The sequence below is a fragment of the Amborella trichopoda genome, chromosome 3 (assembly GCF_054954075.1).
Source record: "Amborella trichopoda isolate Santa Cruz 75 chromosome 3, AtrichopodaSantaCruz75HAP2 v2.0, whole genome shotgun sequence".
NCBI classification, from domain to species: Eukaryota; Viridiplantae; Streptophyta; class Magnoliopsida; order Amborellales; family Amborellaceae; genus Amborella; species Amborella trichopoda.
In genome coordinates, this window is record NC_142338.1 from 1,060,774 (window position 1) to 1,087,316 (window position 26,543).

Consider the following 26,543-nt stretch of genomic DNA (forward strand, 5'->3'; position numbering starts at 1 on the left):
CAGTAAAAGAAAAGGTGAGGTTTGTATAAGGTGCAGTCTCCGATACAAAAAAGGTTTGTATAAGGTAAGTAAGGTGTAGTTTTGAATTCTATTGGAAGATGTTTTTCCAGTGTTATAAACTTTCTTATGTCTCCAAAATATATGTTTAACCCTAATTATAAAATTTAAAGTTCTAAAAAAGATGTAGATCTGAAAAATTTATAAAGATTTAAAAATCTTGAAAATAGATTGTTGAGAAAATTTATTACAAGATACATTATTTTTGGGACTTCAATAATTTTTTTTTATATTCATATATCTTAAGGTCAAGATGATCGTGGATAATTTTTCAACTTCAAAACACTCTTTCTACTATATTGTTGAGGTGCACCTTACTTCTATAGTGCAAGGTTGCAACTTTATATAAATTTTTTTTAAAAAAGTAAAATGTATATGTAATCTAAGCCCCCTATTTTTAGGCGGTTAAATTTAAAGTATTTCGGGAATCAATACTCAATATATAAAATTATTTTCAAAAATACTATTTTAAAATTGAATAAAAACTTTGGGCTTGTTTGTACCTTGAAGTAAGGCGCACCTCCAAAATTTGAGGATAGTTGTGATAAATAGTCATTTTGTATTAACTTATTATAAGATGGTCACTTTGTAGACAATCTTTTTTATTAACTTATTATAAGATGCATTGTTTTTAGGACTTGAAATTTGTTTTTTTATATCCATACATCTCAAGGTTGATCATCTCAATTCGAGGGTTCTCCAATGTCGTAACAATCTCTTCAAGAGATATTTGATGTGTATTTTACTTCAATAGTATAATATAAAATTTTTTCCAACTTTTTGAAAAAAAAAAAACTCAAGTAAATGACTCTTTTGCTTGTAGAAGTGTGCAATGTGCTCTTCTTGGGATTACTTTTTTGTTTATTTCATTTTATTTTAATCAAATATTTTAGTTTATTCATAATTCTAAGTTCTACCATAAACTCATGCGTTTTTTAGCTTTGTATGATAACCTGGTGTGTATTATGTCTGCCATGTGATTCAATAAACACAAAATTTCAAAGAGAAAAGAATTTCTCAGGCTTTGTGACTCAACCCAAGCCATTAGCATTTAATAAGTGAGAATGATTATGACTTTTATAAAATAAATGATTCGTAATAAAAAGAGATTTATGCTCATATCTTCCCAGATATCCATTATTACTGTTTCCCCTCAAATTTTATGTTTTTATATTTATATCCATATTTTTTTATTTTTTATTTTTTTTTCATTTTTTTTAAAAAAAGTACGGTTTCTATAAGGTGGCAACCTTAAACAATCCAATTAAGGCGCATCTTAAAATTTTATCATAACATAATTTTGTTATAAAAAATTCTCAGTATTATCTTAAAATCTATTTTCATACCTAATTAGAAAATTTTAAATTTAAAAAATAGTTAAAATCAAGTATATATATATATATATATATATATATATATATATATAAATCCTGAAAATAGACGGTCTAGATAAATGTTGCAAGATGCACTATTTTTGGGACTCAAAAACTTTTTTTTCTTCATATTCATACATTTCGATATCGAGATGATCGACTAGCGTGTTTTGTCAAAATTAAAACAACATTTCCGATATATTTTTGAGGTGTATATGTGATTCTAAGGTTGCAACCTTATATAAACTTTCCCTTTAAAAAGTGCCCCATCCAAAAGGGTAAATATTTTCTTCTAATCTATTACGTGACAATAGATTAGAAGAAAATATAATATTTATATCGTTTGGGTACATTTTAATAGTAAAGAAATGGAAATACATTACTTGAGATTAGAGAAGATTTTCCCAAAAATCAAGAAATCCGTGAGGGATAAAAAATCTATTTACGACGTTGACGGGTAATCTTTGGAAATATTTGGTGTGTGTCTCTTTGCTCTATCCCCATTTAAAAAACATTTCCCTATCTCAAATATACTTGTACTTTATAATTATTAAGGTAAGTACAAAGTGAGAGTAGGGTATATGAAAAGGGGAATTTATATTGATTTGAATAGGGTACGGGGACAAATTTCTATTGCAATCATAATAAAATTTTTTTACATCCCTCTATCCCGAATTTCAGTTATAGCTCTCATTTGATTCTCATATAAAAATAAATTTTTTTAATAATTGGTAAGTGAAAGTAAGGAAATTTAAATTGATTTGAACAGTGGTAGAACTGAGAGACAAAATCTAAATTGATTTGAACAGTGGTAGAACTGAGAGACAATTTTCTACTGCAATCATAATAAACAAATTTCTACATTCTTCTATCCCCAATTTGGGTTGTAGCCCACCTTCAGCTCTAGTATAAAAATATAAATAATAAAAATAATAATTGGTAATCGATAAGAAATTACATAACACAATCATAATAAAAAATTTCACACAACATAATCCTCATAAGAGATTAGTAAAAGCTCAATTGAAATAAGATACCTCTTTAGTCTCCTCCAATGCTTCAAGATTTTTTAGTCCAATTACCAAACTTTCTAGTTTACTAATCAAACTTGTATCATAAAGATTTTGATTTTGGTATCATAAATTTTTTGCTTATAAGGCTTATCACAATAACATCATGTTATTCCAATGACTTACCATGTTGACACCAAAGTCTAATCATGTTAGCCAAACATAGCCATATTTTTCATATTTGGATGGTAATGCATCTCTCATATTTCTTCGAGACATAGCCAAATAGTAGCAATGTATTTCCCAAGTTGCATCTAAATACTACCCAAACAGTGACAATCCATTTGCAAGTAATGTATTACGGCCGTAATATATTTCACAGATAATATATTTCCAGGTATCTAAACGGCCCCATTCAAAGTGGTAAAAACTCAAAATTTTCATAGTTCAAAGTCAAAATTTGAAGTTCACTTTAGAATTTGAAGGTTTGAAGTCAGAGTAAAAAAGACTTCATGATGTCGATTCGAAGTTTTCGTCACTTTGGACCATTAAGACCCGAAGTAAAAGTTATTTTAGTAAAAGTAAATAAAAGAGGAAAAAAGGGTATGAACGTAGAATATATTTTTACTTTGTTTGGCTGGGGGCAATCATAATAAGGGTGCAGTTGGCATACGGATGCATCCGTAGGTGTAGAGGTAAGGTGCACCTTCAAATTTTATCATGGTATATAATTTTGATGTAAAATGTTGTTAGGATTATCTCAAAATCTATTTTTATATCTAATTATAAAATTTTAAATTTCCAAAAATGGTTAAAATCAAGTAGATTTGAAAACATATTAAAATCTTGAAAATGGACGGTGTAGATAATATGTCATAAAATGCACTATTTAAGAGACTTAAAATCTTTTTATTTTTCATAGTCATACATCTTGATGTCGAGATGATCAATCAAAGGGTTTTTCAACATTAAAACTACTTTTTTCGATGGATTTTTGAGGGGCATCCGTAGTTCTACATTATATGGTAGCATCCTTATATAAACTTTTTCCTTATAATAATAAACACTAGAGGGGTAAGACCATAAATTTCTCTAATAAGCAGGTCTCTTTCTTGAAGGAGAAGTACATCCCAAATTAAAAAATTGTGACTCCAGCGGTAAAAGTTTAGAGGATGTGGTTTATATAAGGTGTCAATTTTAAACAAACCAAATAAGGAGCGTTTTCAAATTATGCCAAAAGATGTAGTTTTGGTGCCGGCAAACTTTGTGATGACCTAAAAAATTATTTTCGTCCCTAATCACAAAATCTAAAGCTTTTAAAAATAGTGCAAATTGAGTAGATTTATAAATACTGGAAAATCTGAAAAATGGACGGTCCAAATTATACGCAACAAGCTGCACTATTTTCAAGACTTTGAAATTAACCTTTTTCCCCATATCTACACATCTTGATGTCATATGATCTCTTGGAGGATTTTGTAGTGTCAAACAATCTGTTTTAGTTGGTTTTTGAGGTGCGCCTTAGTCCTAATTACAAGATTGACACCTTACATAAAATTTTTCCAAATTTATAAATAGGTCATTACCACCTCAATGGTTGTCGATCTGAAAAACGATTTTTAGTCTTACAAATAATTCATCTTGCAATACTTTTGGAACCGTCTATTTTGAGTCTGTTTAGATCACATTTGCACCAAATTTAATTTTCATATTGAAAGGTCAATCTATGATTTTCAACAGACTTAAATATAGGAAAAGGTACCTCTTTGCAAAATTGAAAATTTTTGGATATTTTTTAATTTAGAAAAGGCAACATATATGTTAATATTTTATAAAATTTGACGCACCAAAAAGTGTAGGTCACACGTATATATAAAAAAAAATTGTTTCATACAGGCTAGACCACATTTCTACAATATGTCCAGAGGTATAAAGCATCTATTTGAAAGATGGATGCCAGTAGGTGGCCTATATAAAAACAAATGTAACTAATAGCCCAAATGTTTTTTTAATATAATTATTATTTCTAGTTTTATATATATATATATATATATATATAGAGAGAGAGAGAGAGAGAGAGAGAGAGAGAGAGAGAGAGAGAGAGAGAGAGAGAGAGAGGGTTTGTCTAGAGTAGTCAACCCTTCAAAATACCAAAGTTCATGTTAGAAGGGGTTGTGATGAGTTTATTTATCAAAACAATCATTATTTTTTTATTAAAAAATTATTTAAATATATAACTTTACTATTAAGCAAGGAAAATTTGAAAATTTAATAAAAATACAATGACATTTTGGAAGTTGGTGTCTTGGAACTTTATTTGTAGAGTGCTCTTATCTTTTAGTTAAAATTTCAATTTTATTCTTTATGGAGATGACAAAAGTACTATTTGTCTTGTACTAATATTTACAAAATTGCCTCACAAAAATAATTTTTTTTAAAAAATAGATTACAAAATTAATAAATCCACCCTTCATAACTCTCTCTATCTTGAACCTTTATAATTTGAAGGGTTGTGAAATTGAGAATATCATATATATATATATATATATATATATATATATATATATATATATATATTCATAATCTCCGCATTAAAGATATACATTATCTAAAAATTAGGATCAAAATATATATTAATGGCCAAGCCCGCATTTCTACCATATGCTAGCTGGCTGCATAGATACCGTGTCCATATATAAATATTTGAAAATAAAAACTCTAGATAACGCGTTACAAGATACACTAGTTTTGAAATTTATTAAGAGTATTCAAAAAGCGTTACAAGATACACTAGTTTTGAAATTTATTAAGAGTATTCAAAACTCTAGTTGCTCCATTTAGAGATTTCCTCGATTATTACTTTCAAAGAGGAAGAATTTAACACCAAAGGGAGAAAAAAGAGAGAAAAAGAGGGGGAAGGAACACAGGTGTGCAGCTGCACCAAATTTGCCTCCTGCATCTCAACAGATATCATGTTAGAGAGAGATAGACTCGGTCTCTCCAGATCTGGTCTTCATGGGACTCTCCATCATTTGTAGTCGAGTAATAGATTTGTTTGTAGTAGTTTCAGGGGAGAGAGAGAGAGTTCAACAATGGAAGCACCTCCTCTTTAGAAACCCAACAACAAATAGAACCCATGGACTTCAGGGTTCCCTACAGTTTGGATGGCTTGCACCAATCACCATCGTACCCCCATCTCTCCATTCTTGCTAGACTTGAGAGCCTTGATCTCAAGGTGAATCCTTCTTATTTCAAACTCAAATCTCTCTCTGGTTCCTCTGAATTATTATTTTTATTGTGTTTGTTTGTTGGTTCCTTTGCATTATTTTGTACTCTCTCTTTAGTCAATGACATACTTACAATCATTTTGATTTGAAATTTGACGGACAAGAATGATTGTGAACTTCTTGTAATAAAAATAAATGGTTTATACATATATATATATATATATAGTAATGATCTCCCTCCTACACCTATGTGTGAAGGATCTCAAAGGATCACCATTAAATTTGATACAAAAATCAAGTCCCACACCTATGTAAAAACTTTTCTAAAGATCTGTACTAAATTTAATGGTGATATTTTGAGGTCCTATACACGTGGGTGTGGGAGGGTCTCAAAGGATCATTACCCATATATATATATATAGGAAAACTCTTAAAAACACCATAGGGCGATCCGCCTGCAATAGCTCTTGCAGAGCCGTTGTGGTTTCGCGTGAAAATTGACTGCCTAGGATATACTATATCATAATATGCCTCGTGTGGTCAACTTATCCGTACCGTCTAAAAAAATTGGATGTTGCCTAGCCTATAGGCGAAATCACTATTCATTTCACACATAGGTATTGTGTAGTAGAAAAAAGTTTATGTAACATATCAACCTTATACTGTATAAGTAAGGTGCACCTAAAAATCCCACTAGAGAACGATGTTCCTATGATAGAAAACCCTCAAATCGATCATCTCGACCTCGAGATTTATCGATCATCTTGACCTCGAGATTTATCGATCATCTCGACTTCAAGATTTATCGATCATCTCGACTTCGAGATTTGTCGATCATCTCAACCTCGAGATTCATAGACATAAAAAAAAAAAAGGCTTTCTAGTACTAAAAATAGTTCATCTTCTAACACATTATTTGGACCATCCATTTTCAATATTTTCAAATTTTTATTGACTTGATCCTCACCATTTCAAGAACTTTAAATTTCATAATTGGGGGGACAACAATAGATTGTTATATCACCGAAACTACATTTTCAACATAGTTTTTGAGTTGCACCTTATTTTAATAGTATAAGGTTGACACTTTATATAAACCTCACCTCACATATATGGAAAATGTTTATATAAGGTTGCAACATTATACTATAGAAGTAAGGTGCACCTTAAAAATCCAATGGAAAATAGTATTTCAAAGTTAAAAAACTATCCAATTGATCATCATGACCTCGAGATGTAGAGATATAAAGAAAAAAAAAAGATGTAAGTCCTAAAAATAGTTCATCTTATGACAAATGATCTGAGCTGTCTATTTTCAAGATTTTCAAGTATTTATAGATCCATTCAATTTGCATCATTTTTCATATTTTGAATTTCATAATTAGGGTTGAACATAAATTTTCAAGTCAACAAAATGTTTCGGACACCAAAACTGCATCTTTCAATAAAATTTAGAGGTGCACCTTACGCGTATAGTACAAGGTCGGTGGCATCTTATAGAAGCCTCACCCTATATATATTGGATTACTGTTAATGATGGTGTATTGTGCAGCTGAATAGGATAGAAGAGAAGCGTAGCCTGTTAGAGAGGGAGAGTTGCTCAGAGGAGGTCTTGAATGGAAGATGCAGACCTTTGGCTTCAGTCTTACAAGAAGTTTGTTACCAAGGAACACTCATGGATCGGCTCCAAATGCTAGAAAACAGGATTTTAATGATGAAAATCATACTTAGATTATAAATCCAAGTTCATGCATTAAAGTCATAGTGTCCTTTCACCGGATTACATTGTACATTTACTCCTTTGGGAAAAAGAGCTACTTGGTCTGGCTTTTTGGATGACATTTACTCCCTTGGGTAAAAGACTTACTCAGTGGGACTTTTTCAATCTGAATTCTGGGGATCCACTGAAACACCGATTATTTAAACATAATTGGATTTTGACTTATTAAACAACCCGGGATTCAAAAATTTGGTAGGGCCTTTTTTTTTTTAATCTTACAACATAAAAACCCTTTTTTTTTTTCTTTTTTTTTTCTTTTTTTTTTGGAAATTGGTTGCGAGGTTGAGGAAGTCATTTTGCCCAAATTTGATGTCCTAAAAATACTCCTAGATAGTCGAACCAGAGGGAGTGAATGGTGAATGTGATCCCACAAGAGCATATGATACTTACCAAAAAAAAAGAAAAAGAGAGCATATGTTCTTTCCACTTTATTCTAAGTTATTTATTTCTTTTGATGTTTATTAGCTGAGCTATGAGATGGAGAATGATGGCTTGTTTCCCTCTCAAGAAGTGCCAAATTACCAATTAGCCCCTAATTATGGGCTAGGTGATGAGAAGAAGGACCTTGTAGTTTCACAATGGTTGAATAAGAGGAGAGAAAAAGAGGGTGAAGAAGAGCTTCCCATTTGTTCGCACGAACAATTCGATGGCAATGAGCCCACACCACAGGTTGGTCATGATATATTGTATATGAAAAAATTGCCAATCTGACTCAGAATCAAATTAGAGTTATTCAAAAGTCATCGATCTGACTTATAACTAAGTAGGATTGGAATAAAAATGGGGCATCGGTGGTCAAGGAAGCGGGTGTCTCAACATAACATCTCACTCTATAATCCTGCTATTACCATTTTAAAAAAAGGAAAATGTTGAGTCAACCACTTCAATGATTTTTTGAGGTGGTTTGACTATTAAATGATATTTACTCTACTTCCAAACATTAGCCCACCAATTGAGGCTCAATGTGAAGCTCTTGTTTGAGTGATTTACACAAAAAAAAATTTCCTCATAAAGTTTGATATATTATTCATACTTATTTTTTGAGATTTTTATTTTTAACATTGTTTTTTTTTTCTGATCATGAAAGTCTAAAGTTACTTTTATTTTATTTGATTTTATATCAAATCCTCAATGTCCCAAATTACTTCTTTTTTTGTCCTTGAAGGTCCAAAGTTTAAAACAAGTTTTGAAACCTTTTTTTTTTTCGAGCACGAGTCCATCAAGGTCCCAAATTGTGAAGGTCTCTCAGTGAAAAGAAAAAAGATTTTGGTCACTTCGGACCTTGAAGGGCTCATGTGCGAAAAAATAAAAAACAAAAATCAGATCTTTAAATTTCGAAATAGAAATAACTTACAAAAAAAAAGAAAACCAAAAACTAGATATGAACCGATTGCAATGGGGTTTTAAGATAAGGAAATGGGGATCTTAAATTTCTCTTTGGATCTTCCTTTTCTTAAAAAAATTTCTTCTTCCTTTTCTATTTGCAGGAAAAGAGTGTGAAAGAAGTGATTAATGGAAAGGGAGCAGAGAGTGGAAGAAAAGGGAGAAATGAGAAGAAGAGAAGGCATCATTATGGAAAGTGGCCTCATTATAGAAGGTGGTTCTCATTTGGGTGTTAAATACATCTTGTTTCCCAGTATTTTCTCACTAACATGCCTCAATTTTCTTGAATGACCAAGGAAAATCTATTGCAATAATCTCTCTCTTTCTCAAATTTATTTTTCTATTTGCTATAATCTTTCTCTCACTTATATTCATTTTCTATTTTGTAGAACAAAAAAATAGAACTTGTTGCAACCTTAAACAATCCAAATAAGGTGCAACCTCAAATTTTATCATGAGCTATTATTTTGGTGCCAAAAGTTTTTAGGATGGTCTTATGATCCATTTTTATCTCTACTTATAAATTTTTGAACTCCAATAAATAGTTCAAATCAAGTGAAATCAGACGGTCTAGATAATGTGTTATATGATTCACTATTTTTTGGAGTCGAAATCTTTAACTTTTCACATATTCATATATCTTAGTATCGAGATTATCAGTTAGAGGGTTTTCCAACATCAAAACTATATTTTCCAATGAATTTTTGATGTGCACCTTCATTCTATATTTTAAGGTTGCGACCTTATATAAGCTTTTTCAATAGTTAATAATCCCTCTCTCAAATTTAATTTTGTATTTGGCTGAATAAAATTAACTGCTTTACTAACTTTTATGTTGAGCTAAAAAAGGAATCACACCAAAACTTGAAACTTCAAAAAGGGCATAATAAAATATGAAAAAAGTTTATATGAGGATGCTACCTTATAACGTAGAACTACAAATGTCTTAAGAATCGATCAGAAAAGGTAGTTTTAATGTTGAAAAACCCTTTCATTGATCATCTCGACATCGAGATGTATGATCATGAAAAAAGAAGGTTTTAAGTCTAAAAAATAGTGCATTTTACAACGTATTATCTATACAGTCCATTTTCAAGATTTTTATATGTTTATAGATCTACTTGATTTTAACCATTTTTGAAATTTAAAATTTTACAATTAGATATAAAAATAGATTTTGAGATAATCCTAAAAACATTTTACATCAAAGTTATATACCTGATAAAATTTGAAAGTGCACCTTATCTCTACACCTATGGATGCATTTGTATGCAAAATTGCACCCATATATCTCTCTCAATCTCAAATTTAATTTTGTTATCTCTACTCCTATGGATGCATTTGTATGCAAAATTGCACCCATATATCTCTCTCAATCTCAAATTTAATTTTGTATTTGGTTGAATAAAATAACTGCAATGAAAAATTCAGACTTCCAAAAAGATATTGAAAAAATTCAGACTCTCTCAATCTCAAATTTAATTTTGTATTTGGTTGAATAAAATAACTGCAATGAAAAATTCAGACTTCCAAAAAGATATTGAAAAATTCAGACTCTCTCAATCTCAAATTTAATTTTGTATTTGGTTGAATAAAATAACCGCAATGAAAAATTCAGACTTCCAATAAGATATTGAAAAAATTCAGACTCTCTCAATCTCAAATTTAATTTTGTATTTGGTTGAATAAAATAACTGCAATGAAAAATTCAGACTTCCAAAAAGATATTGAAAAATTCAGACTCTCTCAATCTCAAATTTAATTTTGTATTTGGTTGAATAAAATAACCGCAATGAAAAATTCAGACTTCCAATAAGATATTGAAAAAATTCAGACTCTCTCAATCTCAAATTTAATTTTGTATTTGGTTGAATAAAATAACTGCAATGAAAAATTCAGACTTCCAATAAGATATTGAAAAAACTCAAATTTAATTTTGTATTTGGTTGAATAAAATAATTGCAATGAAAAATTCAGACTTTCATGAAATAATTGCCATGAAAAATTCAGACTTCCATAAAATAAAAAATTCAGACTTCCCAAAAGATATTGAAAAAATTCAGAAGTCCTTCCAAAAAGATATTGAAAAAAATTCAGACTTCCAAAACGATATTGAAAACGCCGTTGCCGTGATCGAAACTGGGTCACCCGCGTAACAGGCAGGAATACTCACCACTGTACTACAACGACTAGATGTGGTAGTGTAATGGATATTTTTAATTTATTAAAATATAATAAAATTTGCTTGAATCTTCTTAATGGGTGTTGTTTGCAAGAGGTTCCAACGATCGTATTACGGTACCCAAAACCTTTGTCATGATATGCAAATTTCGTGTCAAAATGTTTAAAGATTGTGCGAGAATATATGTTTATCTCTCGTTATAAAATTTTAAACTTCAAAAAAAGTTCAAAATATAAATACATGAAAATATTGAAAATAGACCGTACACATAATGTGTTGCAAGATGTAGACTTGAAATGTCTCATTTTTTTCATATCTATACATCTCGATGTCGAGATGATTAATTAATTTTTTTCACCAACAAAACAACATTTTTCAAAGGATTTTAGTGGTGCACCTTAATTCAACATTTGAAGGTGTCAACCTTATATAATTTCCTTTTCTTTATAAAATTTTTTGAGCTGAAATTTTTGGGAAGGGTTCACTGAACCTCATAGCACATGGAAAAAATATAAATATAACTATGTAAACTAATCAAACTGTGAGGTTTGCACACCTTATACTTTTTCCATACAAGTAAGGCGCACCTCTAATTTTTGGTCGAATGTGGTTCATGTATCAAAAACCTTAAGATGACTTGAAAATCTATGTTAAACTCTTATTATGAAATCCAAATTTCTAAAAACAATGCAGATAAAAAAGATATATAAATATTTGAAAATCATGAAAATAAATACTCTAGATAACCTTGTACAAGATGCATTATTTTTAAGAATTAATTAATTTTTTTTTTTTTATCTATATCCATACATCTCGAGGTCAAGATAATCAATTTGAAGATTTCCCAACTTCAAAACGTTCTTTTTTACTGGATTTTTAAGGTGCACATTACTTTTGTCGTGCATGGTTGCACCGTTATATAAACTTTTTTCTTTATCAAAATACATATAACATATCAATATTTAATGGGTGCAGCTTGTATAGAGCCTAGGCTTTAAACAATCAAATTAGAGCCTACATTCAAATAGTGTCAAGAAATGTGGTTTCAATACCGGAAATCTTTTTGATAGCCTTCAAATATAAGGAAATGTTTATGTAGAGCCGAGGCTCTAAACAATCAAATTAGAGCTTGCCTCAAAAATTTCATTAGAAGAGATTGGTTTGATGTCGAAATATCCTCAAATTGATTATCTCGACACTATTTTTGAAGCTTTAAACTTTATAAATAAAGATCAAAATATATTTTAAGGCTATCGCAAAGATTTTCAGAGTTGAAACCATATTTCTCGAAACTATTTGAAGGTAAGCTCTAATTTGATTGTTTAAAGCCTAAGCTCTATACAAACCGCACCCTAAAATATATCTTCATCTTTATTTATATAGTTTTAAAAACTAGTGTAAATTGAGAGACCTATAAAAACTTGAAAATCTTGAAAATTGACGATCCAAAAATGCGTTACAAAATACACTATTTCTAAAACTTGAAATCCATTTTTTCTCATGTCCATGCATCTTGATATCGAGATGATCAATTTGAAGAAATTTAGGTATCAAAATGACTTCTTTCAGTGAAATGTTTGAGGTAGGCTCTAATTTGATTTATTAGAACCTCAGCTCTATATAAACTTTTCCCATATTTAATATTTTATTTATATGTTTTGATTTAATTAAGAATACCCATCAAAATACATATCACCATGAGTTGCAATAGTTTAGAAAGGGAAAATTGTTAAGTTGTTAAAAAGTTCGATGAATTTTGATAAATGTTATAAAAAACTATACGCATGAAACAAAGATGAAAGCGCCACTGTCAATGAATGTGGGGCATGCATGAGATACTTCAGTTTGAGCCATTAGGCTTACTAACGGTTCTGGGGCAGGGGGACTCATATACCCTAATTACTGCGCGCACACACACACCTTGTTTAGGCACTCCAAATAATAAAAAAAAAAATTTGTTTCACATAAAAATGTAGGGTCAAATGAGCCTTACCCTAGAAGCTCTGTCTGTTCCCTCTAGTACAAAAAATTCATAATCACCTTCATCAGATAGATGTAAAATTAGGTGGCAAAAGATATACCACTACAGGCTCAAAGTCGAAACTCTTTTTCTCTCAAACTATACGAAGCTCCTAAATACTAATTTCACATCTGATGGTTAGAGGTAATTGTAACCTTCTTTGCGTTAAAAAGATGCCTCTTTGCATTATAGTGAGTTGGTCTCATTGATCTTTTCACATTTCTTACCAGGCTTGATGAGTGCTGAGGCCAAAGCGCAATCCACCAATTCAAAATTTAATATTTATTTACCACAAAAAAGAGGTTGTGCTTAGGTAGTACATGTTTCCTTATTACTTTCATTGTTCACAAGACTTACATCTTTACCTGTACATAAATCTCATCCATCACTATTATCATCATTTGAGCTTTATCCCAACTATTTGGAGTCAAGAATCTTATTTCGCCATTTCACTATATCAAAAATCGTACTCTTAATCAGACCATAAATCGCCATATCTCTTATCATCACTTCTATCCATTGTTCTTTTGAGCCTTCTCCTGACACTTTAAGAGCCTTCCACGTCATCCATCATGAGGGAACTTTTAGGGCACTCCCGTGCACAATTTAGTAGTGTTCAAAGAGTCACCTTCAACAATTAATCTTTCTTGAGCTCTTTGTATCAATCTTAATCCCAAAAAGCAAAACTTTTACCTCCGGATCGTTTGGCATATATATATCCCTCACTGGTCCTGAGTAGGTTAGTAGGAGCCCCATTTAGATCTCTCACCAACTGGGTTTTGTGCACTACCATCAAAGTTCAGTTTTTCTCTTTCCTAGTGGTGGTGTTTGTGGCCATCTCCATCGTCTTCTGGTCTCTTTCATTGTAGCAACCTTCCATCGTCTTCTGGTCTCCTTCATTGTAGCAACCTCCCTGAAGATATAAATAATGCCTCTAGCAGTGCCACATAATTCTTTCATCATTGATGCCCATTCTGCAGCAGTTGCTATTATCCTCAATTTCGGGTTTTCCCGATAGACAGAGATGCCCTCCAAGCTCCTGCAATTTCTCTCATTTGGTAAGTGCTAAAGTAAGGCAGTCATCGTGGTCCTCTGCAGCATTCTACCTGACTTAGGCAGCTAGGGGGTCTTTCGGTACTCATGTAGCTGACATGTAGACTGAGCTGCAAGCCAAAATCTCTCTCTCTCTCTCTCTCACACACAAACAAACATACACACACACAAGCCAATCTCTCTCACTCTCTGACCATGTACTGGCCCTTGAGATAAGTGCCAACATTTATGGATAGTATAAAATATGAACTTTACACAATCAAGTTTTGGTTGGAAGATAACATAAAATAATGTGCTCTGCTTTGTTGCTCAAAGTCTAAATCTCTGGTATTCTAAAAAACAGTCGCTCTATAATTAAACTTTTTTGAATACATGACTTGCAACCTTTTTTTTTTTTCCTTAAAAAAGAAAAAAGAAAGAAAATGATAAAGCTTTATTTCATCTCATGCACAACGCAGCTCTAAATCATACAAATAAAATACAATAGAGAACCCAAAAAAGGCCTGTACTATTTGAACTCAGGAGCAACCAAAAGAAAACAGCTCAAAGAGAAAAAAAAACGTATCCTACAAAAATGACGAAAGAGAAAGGGAGAGAGAAAAAACACCAAAAAAACAGGAAAGAGGAAACAAATACAAACCCGAATATTTTTTCTGTCACGATGAGAGAGAAGGCTGTATTGATATGGCTTTCTCAGCCAGTTGTTTGCCTGCAAGGCTTGTGATAACAGCCATGGAAACCAGGTGCTTTGAAACCTTCTCAAACTTCTCCCCTTCCAAATTAAATGTTTGTAGAAGCTCTGAAGCTTCAGAATCAGCAGCCTTTGCCTCTGCAAATAAGCTCTCAGCTTCTTCGATGTCTCCAAGCTCAAGTGCTGCTTCTCTCTCCACCATTGATGAAGCAGCGACAAGCCTTAGTCTCTCGCACCTGGACATGGCTGCCTCTCTCTCCTTTGATAGGACCAACACTTCCTTCTCATGCAATTTCTCAATTGTGTTTTGGATCTCCTCCTCCATCTTATCAAGCTCTGAAGAGGCTTCCTCCACTCTTGCTTGAATGGTTTCTCTCTCTAGACTAAGTGCCTTGGATTCAGCGGAGATTCGGCCTGCTTCCTTGAAGTTTCTAGCAGTGGCTGCGACTTTCTTCTCAGCTTCAAGATCTGGGATCCTTTGGTCAACAAAACTTAGTCTCTGATTGGATGAAGTGATCTCTTGTTGGATGCTTGCCCTTGAAGAAGAAAGTTCCTAAAGGAATTCTTGTAAATCAGTATCTAATGGATGTAGTGACTCTCCTGAACAATAAATGTTGTGGCATAAAATTCATAATAACTATTGGAAGTCAGATGAAAGCTGTAGAACGAACCCGGCAATACTTAGAAGTTAAAAGAAATATGCTCTCTCTCTCTCTGCTCCTGGGTATCTCTCTCGCTCTCTCTCTGCCCCCGGGTATCTCTCTCTATCTCTTTCTCTCTCTGTGACGCACAGAGACACAGAAACACGCATGCCGCTGAAGTCAAAACATTCTTAAGACGTGCAAATATCTTTCATTTACCCAAAACACAAAAACCAAGAACGAAAAAAAGAAGAAACCCCATTAACCACAAGTATTGCTGCAGGATATACAATTGTGTGAAAAAAGGAAGAATGATCACAAGGTCAAGCACCAGGTTACTAACCTGAAGAGAGGCCCTTGCAGCAGAAACCTCTTGTCTGAGTAATTGGATTTCCTCTGATATCTTCTCTTCAGTTTTTGCAAGCCTCAATTTGTCGTCCCTTGACTTCAAAATGGATGAAGCTAGTGCCTTTCGCAACCCAACCAACTCTTCACATGCTCTTGCCTCTCCAGCAGCCATACTTGCTATCTCACTAAGCTTCAACCTATTTTCCTCTGCAAGACACAGAAAGTCATCGACTTCCTTCTTTTTCTTGGTTAAAACTTCACTCTGGGATGATAACTCAGATAATGATGACTGCAACTCATCATACTTCACATTGATTTTTGGATGTGACACATGAAACTCGGAAACAACATTGACAATCCTTCTATCAACTTCTTGGATATGGGAATTATTTTTGGCAATCTCAGCTTCTTTCAGCCTCACTAATTCAAGTAGATTTTCGAGGTCTTTGAGAAGTGAGTTTCTCTTTTGTTGCAAAAGCTCTTTCTCTTTCCTGTCAATTTCAGTTAATTGATCTATGGAATTGCTCAATCCTGAGCGTGCCTCATCAATTAGATGAGATTCGAGGTCGAGTTCCATTTTTTTCATCTCTAAACACTCCATTTTAGAAAGCCATTCCTCCATTTCCTTTGATGAAAGTTCTTCTGCATCCTTCATAATGATATCTGCATTCTCTGAAGCATCCTAAGATAACAAGATTTGTTGTTATTAGATGGTCTTATTCTTTTTTTTTTTGGATGATTACCAAATAGAATATGAGAGAGAGAGAGATTTTGCCATGGTAACCAAAGAAAGAGAAGACAAAGACATGGTACGAAAATTCCCTATGGGTGTTGAGATTCAAGGTAGAGTCATTTGGGTTCTTCATGCATCCATAATAACTGAAAGATCAGGAACTATAAACAATGTTTTAAAAAACGGTCCGCCCGGCGCCCGCTTAGGCAGCCTGAACAAAAAGACTGAACAGCTCTACACAGGCGGTTGTACCTAGGTGGGCACCCAAGCAGGCTGAGCGGGCGCCCAGGACCATAAAGCCTTTTTCGATTTTTAAAATCGCCCAAAAGGGCAAAGGGGGTCATTTTGACCCCCAAGTTTATATGAAAACATTAGGGGGTTTATTTTTAACCCCCAAAGTGGACAAAAAAAAAAAAAAAGAATCCCTCAATCTCTAAACTTATTTATGATAATCTAAAGTAATTTTTAAGAATCGAAAGTAATTTTTGTGGATTGAAAAAAATTTCTTTTCTCATTGAAATTATTTTTAGGGTGCTATTGGTGGCATTATAAGATTTTTGAGTTGATTAGTAGCTCGATTGAGGTAACCAACATCGAAGATCAGAGATTGGGCAGAAAATGTCAGTTTGTAATCTTTATTTGAGTTTTATTTTTCCAATTTGAGATGGTCTTTTGCAGGGTCTACTAAGGGTGGAGATCCAGGATGGAAATATTGTGTTAACCCGGATAAGAATGATAGGAATAAAATTTATGTGCAATTTATGTGGACATGTTTCTAATGCCGGCCTAAATAGATTTAAAAAACATCTTGTCGGTATTAGAGGTGATGTTGCCCCATGTAAGAAAGTCCCAGAGCTTGTAAAGAAAGAAAATTTTGAATACATTGAAGGTGAAAAGAGTAAAAAAAATTTTTTAAAAAAAAGCTATAGCAGAATTAAAGTCAGGGGTCAATGTTTTTTATAACAATATTGACACTGAAGAAGAGGATGAAGAGGGGAAAGAAGAGGTAGCCATGGTTGGTACTCAGAGCTCTAAGAGCAAGAGGGCTTTTGGGTCTAAGTAGCCTTGTATGAGATGACCTATAAATAGTTTTTTTACACCTAGTCCTGAGACAGTAATTGAGAAAGAAAAGCGAGGAAAGGGGAAAAAATAAGTGACAATTGAAAATAGATTTAAGAAGGAAGCTAGAGGCAGGGTGATTCAATATATTGCTCGGTGGTTTTACCATGCGGGAATTTCTTTTAACACCGCTCGCTTGAATAGCTTCCATACGAAGCGATTGGGTAATTTGGGCCAAGTTTGAAAGCTCCAATTCCTTATGAGATTGGAGAGCCACTATTGAAGAAAGAAGTTGAGTATACTAACGAATCTCTCAAGACCCATAAGGAGGGATGGGCTAAATTTGAGGTTTCTTTAATGACAGATATGTAGAGTGATAGGAGAAGGAGGAGTAACATGAATTAGTTGGTAAATTGTCCCTCGGGTACAGTTTTTTTGCGATCAATTGATGCTTCCAATGATATTCATGATGCTCATTATATATATTTTTTAATTGATAAGGGCATTGAGGAGGTTGGGGAGAAACTTGTAATTCAAGTGGTCACAGATAATGCTGCTCTCAATCTAGCTGCAAGTCATTTGCTTCGACAGAAGAGGCCTCGCATATTTTAGACTCCTTGCGCTGCACATTGCGTAGATCTTATGCTTGAAGCCATTGGTGTTTAAAGGAATTCTTTTTAAGGCTAAGAAGGTTACAATCTTCATATACAATCACATATTTACCTTTAGCATGATGCGCAAGTTGACAAAAAAGAGAGAGCTAGTGAGGCCTGGGGTCACTAGATTTGCCACTGCTTACCTTAGTCTACAGAGCATGTATAGGAGAAGGATCGCATTAAAGTCTATGTTTGCTTAAGAGGAGTGGAGTAGGTGTAAGTGGTCTAGAGATGCCAAGGGAAAGAAAGCACAAGATATTGTTTTTTCGAAATATTTTTGTCGTGAGGTGAAGCATGCGATTTTAGTATTTTTTCCCTTGGTGAAGGTCTTGCGCTTGGTTGATGCTGATAAGCCCTCCATGGGTTTTATATATGATGTAATGGAAAGGGCTAAGAATGAGATTGCAGAGAATTTGAGCAATGATGTAGCCAAGTACGACCCAATTTGGGAGATTATAGCTGACAAATGGGATAGGCAGCTCCATTGACCAATGCATGCAGTGGGGTACTACTTGAACCACAAATTCTTTTATACAGATGTGCATATTGCGTCAAAAGGGATAATTATGGAAAGTTTTAATGAGTGCCTTGAGAAATTAGTTCTCGATCCACATATCCAAGATAAGATATCAACTGAAGATCTTATATCGTACAAGTATTCTTTGATGTCATTTGGGAAAGATATGGCATTAAGACAGAGAAATAAAGATGAACCAAGTAATATACTTTGGACTTTTGTTTTATAAATTGTAATTTTCTTTCAAGTTTCAACTTTTAAGTTCTGATAATATTAAATACAATTAATTATAAAGGTTGCCCACATATTGCAGCCCAATGGTGGAGACAACATGGGAGTAGCGCTCCAAACCTCCAGAAGATGGCTATACGGATCTTGAGTTTGACAACTACCTCTTCTGGTTGTGAGTGCAATTGGAGTTCATTTGAGATGATATTTTACTATTTTACAATTTTATATGCTTTTCTTTTTTATAAGTTCATTTTTCTAATATAGATTCATAGAAGGTAAGAAGATCATAGACTCATAGTAGTTAGTAGTTACTTATGCATTTTTTCATATAGGTGCATACAAAGAGAAGAAATAGGCTTGAGCAAAAGAAGCTCAATGACTTGGTTTTTGTTAAGGAGAATCAAAGGCTAAAGGAGAAGAAAAACCAGCCAAAGAAGGATCCTATCTCTTCGAAAGACATAGAGAATGCTTCAGATTGGTTAGTTGGTGACCCTGATACTAAGGAGGTCTTCCCTGGGGAGGGTTTGACATGGGAAATGGTCGAGGAGGCTTCAGGGCAAAACCTTCTGATCCTAGGAGGGCCACTCGAGCAACTTCTTCTGCTGGTACTTCACACTCACGGAGGGACATAGAGGAAGAGGAGGCAGATTTGAAAGAATCTTTGGAAGAAGAAGAATATGTTGAAGAGGGTGATGATTCTGATGATGACGGCCTCGATTTTGATGCAGATGGAAGCAATGAAAATGATGATTTTGATTCTTATTGATGTCTTCTCTCTTATTTTGTAGTAACTTTATTGCACCATCTTGGTTTGGGCTTTAGACATTTGGACTATTTTGTTATGTGCTTTATACTTTTTTTGCCTTTTTGGACTGTTTTGTTGTGTGGTTTAATGGTTTTTTATAGTTTTGGAAGCTAGTTTGTTGAAGGCTTGGAGAGTTGGAGACTTGGATGTTATTATGGTTTATTTTATGGATATGGAACATGGAGAATATGAGAGTTGGAGACCTTACAATAGCTTATTATACTTTTAAATGTTTTGTATGGTTTGAAATTTTGAATAAGTTTATTCTCAACCTGAGATATGTGATATGTTTGTATATAAAAACATATGTTGCGAACTTGCGATATGGAATAAATTACAAAATTTGACACAAATATATGCATATATGTGCATTTGGATAACAAATATATAAAAAAATGCTAAGAATTTATACTACAGGGCACCCAAGGTTCTAGGCGCCCGCCTAGGCGCTGGGTGCCAGGCAGGCCGCCTAGGGGCCGCCTGTTTTTTGAAACCTTGACTGTAAGCAAGCTGAAAACTGAATCTCTCAACTGAGTTTTGTGCAGGAAAATCCAAAATAACATACACCAACAACTCCCAGGGAAATGAGAAAATGTTCATGTTATTGAACATTTAGGCATTTTGATGGATAAGCAGCAATGTAAATCAAAATGCAGCATTGTCTACCTTCAGATGAATATTTGCAGAGGATCAAAAGATTCAAGACCTTATTTGTGAAATTCTGAACCAAAGAGAAAACCTAGCATAACAGTAACCAGATCTATTCAAAAGCCTTCCTCCAAGATATGGTCAAGAATAGTGTCAAGAAAATCTTTCTCTAACTCTAAATGCTATTCACAAAGCCTAGAAAACACTATATAGATTGCTTTCAGGTGGTTGACATTCCAAAATTAGGTCTACTTTGATTTTCTCTAATGTTCAATTATAGTTAGAAAGGCCACCTTCTGTACAGCAATTACTTCGAAATTGCTTGAAGAATATAATTACAACAGAAAAGGTTTAAAAGGAAACCTATACAATGGTAAGAACAAAATCAGCAATTCTCTTCTCCACATCCTTTCCTGGATTTGAAGTCTTCGACTGAACGAGAAGAATACATGACAAGAGTGACCAGCAGAAATTGTTATCCTATTCCTCAAAAAAAAGAGTGACCAGCAGAAATACCTGCCAAGAAAACACTTTCCCTCCCTCCTAGTAAGTGTGTATTATATATAGTTTATATGGTCAACTGAAACAAGACGCGAGTTAAGGTGCCAAAAATTCCCAATCAGCTATATTTAAGATTACTTTTCAGGGAATGTCAGTGGGGTTCACACCCTTGCCTTCAAGTCGCTGTGGGCTTGAACCCTAACAGTCTTCCTTAGGTACATTAAAACTCCCAGGCCTATCAGTAGTTTGATCTTTCTCTAAAGATATGGCATATATTCACCATGCACAAATCCTACATGAGGTATGGCACTTCATGAGAAATACCATCCAGCTTTCAGGGGATTTCTGCATCTCCTCTATACCCATTTAATGATGATCATAGAGTTCCCTTTCAACAAAAAGACACATTCTAGGAAAGACTTCTAGGGTTCTAATGTGAAGAACCTAGAAATCAATACAAGTAATTCACCGGCAAAAAGGAGCGAGGTCGACTTAAAATTAGGTCCAACTTAACAATACTACCCTTCTTCCAATAACCTGCATCAGACCAAGTTTGAATTCTATGTAGAACCCACTAAAAGTGTCAGGGGAGATTAAGAAATCACATATAAGATTGATTAACCAATCGAAATGCAGCTCACGTTGGGAAGAATGCAATGACGAACTCAGAACCCTAGGTGATTCATGAGGGGCCCCCAAGTGAAATGAATACCATATCAGATTTGCTTTTATCCATTTTGAACATTTTTGTCCTGAAACATTCTAGGAGCGAGGTCGACTGAAACACATGGCATGTGGAAAATCAATAAGAAAAGGACACTTGGCATATAAGATAGCAAAACGTTCACTTTCATTAAAAAAAAAAGGATGCTCAGTATGCACCATAAATACAAGGCAAGAGTCCATCTTTGAAATCCATAATGTGTTTCTGTCATTCCCAAATAGCACCACACAACTATAACATGAAAAGCTTGCAGTGCTGGAGTCCTCATAAAGACATCCCACAGCTAATAAGAAACATTTTACCAGAACCCTTACAAAGCCTCAAATGTTCCTAACTCAATTAAAGAATTGCACCAAGATGTACATCACAACTTATGGTGTTGAGAGAGTCAATGGACAAAAATAACGAGCTGCAACTCATAGCCAACACACTGTTGAGTTAGTATAACAAAATAGTGGCTCACGTTATATGCCTAAGGTGGGCTCATCTGCAGGCTATAAAAATGTCATATAAAAGCATATAGCATTTTCAACTTCAAAATTGCAATATGTAAATCCAACCCAATGCAAAACCCTCATGAAAATCCTATTCAATTCTTTCAATAAAATATTCAATAAAAGATGAAAGGCTGAAACGTCAGAATTCACCAGGAGTTCCTAATGGGGTAATAATAAGGGGCATGATTAAGTAACAATTTTTTTATAAATCTAAGAGAATGAGTCCTAAGTAGAGGTGGTCAGGGTCGCGGGTGCCACAACGCGATGTCTAGAGTTCCATTATAACCAGGTCCCAAGTTAATGTTAAAAAAAAAGGTTTGTAAATCTAAAGTTTGTTGGTCGCGGGGTTATGAGACAAAAGAATGGTGATAAGGACTTCAAGTAAGGGATAAGAGTTCCACACAGGTTTTTCAATGTCTCTACCATCTTTCATCTAAGCTAGAACTCCAGAGAGCAACCCTGGAACACAGTTCTGCATACCTGGAGCGGGAACAAGTTCTTGTCGCGCTTCTGTACTGTTGGGAACACATTCCCCATCTCCTTGGAAATTCTTTCTACGGACTTGTTCAGAAAGAGTCCCTTGTCATTTGACAGGCTCCACATTGGGATGCACAAGATGGATCTCAAGGTAAAATTTGGGTTTTTAATAAGGGGCATAAAATTTAAAAGAGAACTTGAGTATAAAGAGTTTGACAATTATATCTTTAATTCTGCCTAATATCACTTCAGCTCCCAAAAACTATGGTCTCTACAGCTTTGGAGGGGTAATTGTGCCAGGTTAGAGGCCAATAGGGATATTTGGTTCAGGATTGGGGATGGTTGAAGGGTTAGGATGATGTCTAAGATGTTAACAAGGCATTTCATATTTTTCCTAAAGGCTTTAGGGTTTGTTTTCCAATTCTGAACTGAACTCCTGGGGATTGGTACGCTGGTGTCCTTAATTAAGGCAGGTTCACAGAACCTAGAAGTTTTTTGAGTTGAGTAGCTTCTTAGCTGGGTTAGAAGAATCCCTTTGTAGTTATTGATGCTTAAAGTCAGAAGGATCTTTCATTCCAATAATTGGCAGAATTCTAGGTCATCGTAGTCAAATCATCAATAGTAAAGGTCTTGATAATCAAATCTTACAAATCCCAAGCCAAGCACTCTTCAAGTTGCTTGGTTTTTACCAGTGATTAAAAATCGCTGATCCATATCGGAAATCACCTATCCAGACTGAGGAATTGCTCCACACCGTGCCGATTCGTAGTCGAAATCGGCAATTCGTTGTATATACAATAATATAGACGTTTTTAATTAAACTAAGACGTCTGGTGGCTGCTTGCAGACTTTAACATCTAGGTCTGAGGTTCGAAGCCAGTAAAAAATCATTTTACCATACCAAAATCATATGCAAAAGAGCATATAATATATAGACGTATTTAACATAAAAAACTAGGCCGCTTGGTGACCAGAGCTTAACTTTAATCTCTATGTTCCAGGTCCAAACCCTGTCAAAATTTTCTTAATGTACCAAATGATTTATATACCATGTGAAAAAAAAAGGAAGATGGGGGTACATACATTTAACCTCAATGTCAATAACCACCACATTAACCGACTAGGCTATTTAAGGTATTTGCTATAAAATAGCTACAGTATTTATTATAAAATTTAATGTTTGCTTTGTTTTTTTCTAAATTTGTTGGATCGACGATCCAGTTTGGTGATCCAAATCAAGATCAGTGGGTAGGCGATCTGCCCCAATGATCCATTTTTTAAAACACTGGTTTCAGACCATCATGGCTAAAGCCTTTGGCTTGCTAATGAGACAAAGAACATTAAGTTTTAGATAAAGGTGTATTTTGTGCTGATATCAAAGAAAGCTCAAGGATTCAATCTCGTAGTTGCCTCGGTAAGGAGAGTTTCAAGGTGTGAGGGGGGAAACTATGATATAGGTAGACAGGAGAGTTACTTCCACAAAACCAATGATCTCTGGACCAGGCATGATGTTACAAGCCACCAAAGGAGTTTGAAGTTGGGTCTTGATGACACTTTATTTTTTAAAAGATCTTGATAAAAGAGTCTATTAGAAACCCTAATACATCCAGGGTGTGATACCTCTTCATAGATGGTGATGAGTGCCTCTTTATCTTTTTATGGGACCATTGTTCATTGCAACACCATTGAGTTAGTGGTTCTTGTGCTTCAATAAGGGCAAATCATGAAAAGGTGACTCACTGAAATTGCACAGATGGGTGAGCCACAAGTTTCCAATCTCCTGGAGTAATTCAGACAACATTCAAAAGAGATTTCTGAGCTTTGCGATCTATTAAAAGCTTATATGTTCACCACATACTTAGGGCAATGAAACTGCTCTCGCAGCAGTGGAGGTACATCTCATCCCACTTCCACAATGGGTGTTGACTAGTATTTGGTCTTGCACCCTTCAGTGCCTCTACTTGCAGGGTGTACAAGCCGGATGCCTTACGTGACCGACATCTATCACACCTCTCAAATATCTCTACTTTGTGTCAAAAACCAAATTCTACATTTCAACATGCTTTTGATATGGACTGTTCTAGTCAACAGTGAACATAATTGTAATATCACTAAAAGAATGTGCAATAAAAGCACAAAGGCAGGTCAAACTAAGAGGGTCAATTGTAAAACATGGATGCCTAGAACCACAACAGAAACTACAATTTAAAGAGCACGATGGAATTATTGATCGTTAGTTTCTTAACAAAGCAAAACGTCATATAATTCATAAGAAGAAGACCACTCCAATCACTGGATATTCTCTTAGGGGCCTAAATTACAAATACAATGAAGAAATGTGAAGCAAATTGCGAAATGGAAGTCTCAATTCATGTTTCCACTTCAAAGTTCCCTTCTTAACATGGAGTACAGAAATTCTTAAAGATGACTTATCACAAAATTTATAAAGAGGAATAGACGAAATATCATAAAACAAAACTATTAACTACTAATTTACTCATCAAATGCAGAAGGGGCTAGAGAGAGTAGGGGGATTAAGCTCACCTTTGCAAACTGTTGTAGCAGTAAGACACCCTCTTCCTCAGCAGCAACCTGAGACTCCAAAACCTCTTGCATTCTCAAATCCACTGAATCACACTCTGCCTCTGCTTCCCTCAAAGAAGTCAAAGCTGCCTCCTTTGCCTTCTCTGCAGCTGCTAGACTCTCACTAACTCTCTCTGCCCTCTCAAAATCCTCACTTTCACAGGCCTCCTCAAGCTCTGTCTCCATTTCCTTGTACTTCATCGAAGCCAAGTACACTTCCTCGGCTGCTTCTCTCCTCTTCCTAACAACTTCTTTTCGAGATGCTGACACAGAGGCAGCCATAGCCCTCATCCTCTCTAGCTTATCAGAAATCGTACCCTTAATGGACTCGAGTTTCTCCATGGCTGAAGCATCACCGGGTTTCGAGTTTTCAGTGACACACTCTTTCTTTGAACTGAATTCTTCTGGTTCCCCAATCGCCTGATCATCAAAAACTCCTTTTTCTTTGGAATCCAAAACCTCATCATTTGCGTCGACTGGTTTGTCCTCTGCAAAACTCGAGTGAACAGGTGTAAAACTCAATTGATTGCGGCTATCATTCAAGCTCGTGCTCGCATGATTCAACGAATCATCATCCAGAGCCCTAATTTCTTGATAATCAATAGCTTCACTTAATCGATCAGAATCCAGCGAATTCTCAATTGAATTTTCTGTGGAGAATTTGTCCAATTGATCTATGTCTAGCGAATTCACAGTAGACAAATCATGGAAAGAGATCGAAGAGCTCGATCGCGAATACGATTCGGAGGAGTTTGGAGGGGCAGAATAATCGAGGGCGGAGCTTTCTCTGGCATAACCGATCCTTATCCCTCTCTTCTTCTTCCGAGGGGCCTGCCTTGTCGTGGAGCTCTCATGTCCGTTGGATTTCAGGGGCTCGGGATCAATCGGGCGGACTGGATTTAGAGTGAGATCAGAGAAGAGGTTCTCATCAAGAGCCTGAGAGGAAGTGGAGGTCTCAGTAGGAGGAGAGAGAGAGGGTGGTTTCGACAGGGAAGGGGATGTTATCGTTGAGTCCTTCTGGTTATTGCTATCTTCTAGGTTTTCGAATTGAGAAATGGAAGAGGGAGTAATGAGAACCATTCCTTCGAAGAGAGATCCAAAGTCTTCCTCCGCCATGGCTACTGCTGGTTTTTGTGAGAGAAAGTCACATTAGTCAGTGATGATTGCAGTAATGGTTATTCACAAAGTGATGCTAGAGAGAGAGAGAGAGAGAGAGAGAGAGAGAGAGAGAGGCACCCCCAAGATGACAAACTTGTTCTGGACTCCCAGTGAGACAAATGTTTTCTGAGAAAGAGAGAGAAAATTAAAATTGGTCGCGAGATCATAACCTCTTATCTTTACGTGTTT

The 26,543-nt window shown here is 34.6% G+C and overlaps 2 protein-coding genes across 6 annotated transcripts; one reads left to right on the forward strand and one right to left on the reverse strand.

Moving 5' to 3' along the window:
• The first annotated feature begins 5,330 nt into the window (after positions 1-5,330).
• LOC110007752 (uncharacterized) lies at positions 5,331-14,344 on the forward strand. Of its 5 annotated transcripts, XM_088862708.1 has the most exons (5): positions 5,342-5,675; positions 7,220-7,380; positions 7,912-8,116; positions 8,935-9,044; positions 13,263-14,344. In XM_088862708.1, the coding sequence occupies exons 1-5, from the start codon at positions 5,577-5,579 to the stop codon at positions 13,276-13,278; spliced, it is 591 nt and encodes a 196-aa protein (XP_088718834.1). In that variant the 5' UTR covers positions 5,342-5,576; the 3' UTR covers positions 13,279-14,344. The 5 variants fall into 5 exon arrangements, 4 of the variants coding, with proteins under 4 accessions (XP_088718836.1, XP_088718834.1, XP_088718833.1 ...); XM_088862707.1 differs by lacking the exon at positions 13,263-14,344 and having other exon boundaries at positions 5,344-5,675; positions 8,935-9,161; XM_088862709.1 differs by lacking the exon at positions 13,263-14,344 and having other exon boundaries at positions 5,345-5,675; positions 7,220-7,321; positions 7,913-8,116; positions 8,935-9,161.
• On the reverse strand, positions 13,300-26,543 carry LOC18439668 (neurofilament light protein). The gene is made up of 4 exons (XM_006849826.4): positions 25,158-26,543; positions 15,761-16,447; positions 14,726-15,329; positions 13,300-14,071 (listed from the first exon to the last, which is right to left on the reverse strand). The coding sequence occupies exons 1-3, from the start codon at positions 26,310-26,312 to the stop codon at positions 14,742-14,744; spliced, it is 2,430 nt and encodes an 809-aa protein (XP_006849889.4). The 5' UTR covers positions 26,313-26,543; the 3' UTR covers positions 13,300-14,071; positions 14,726-14,741.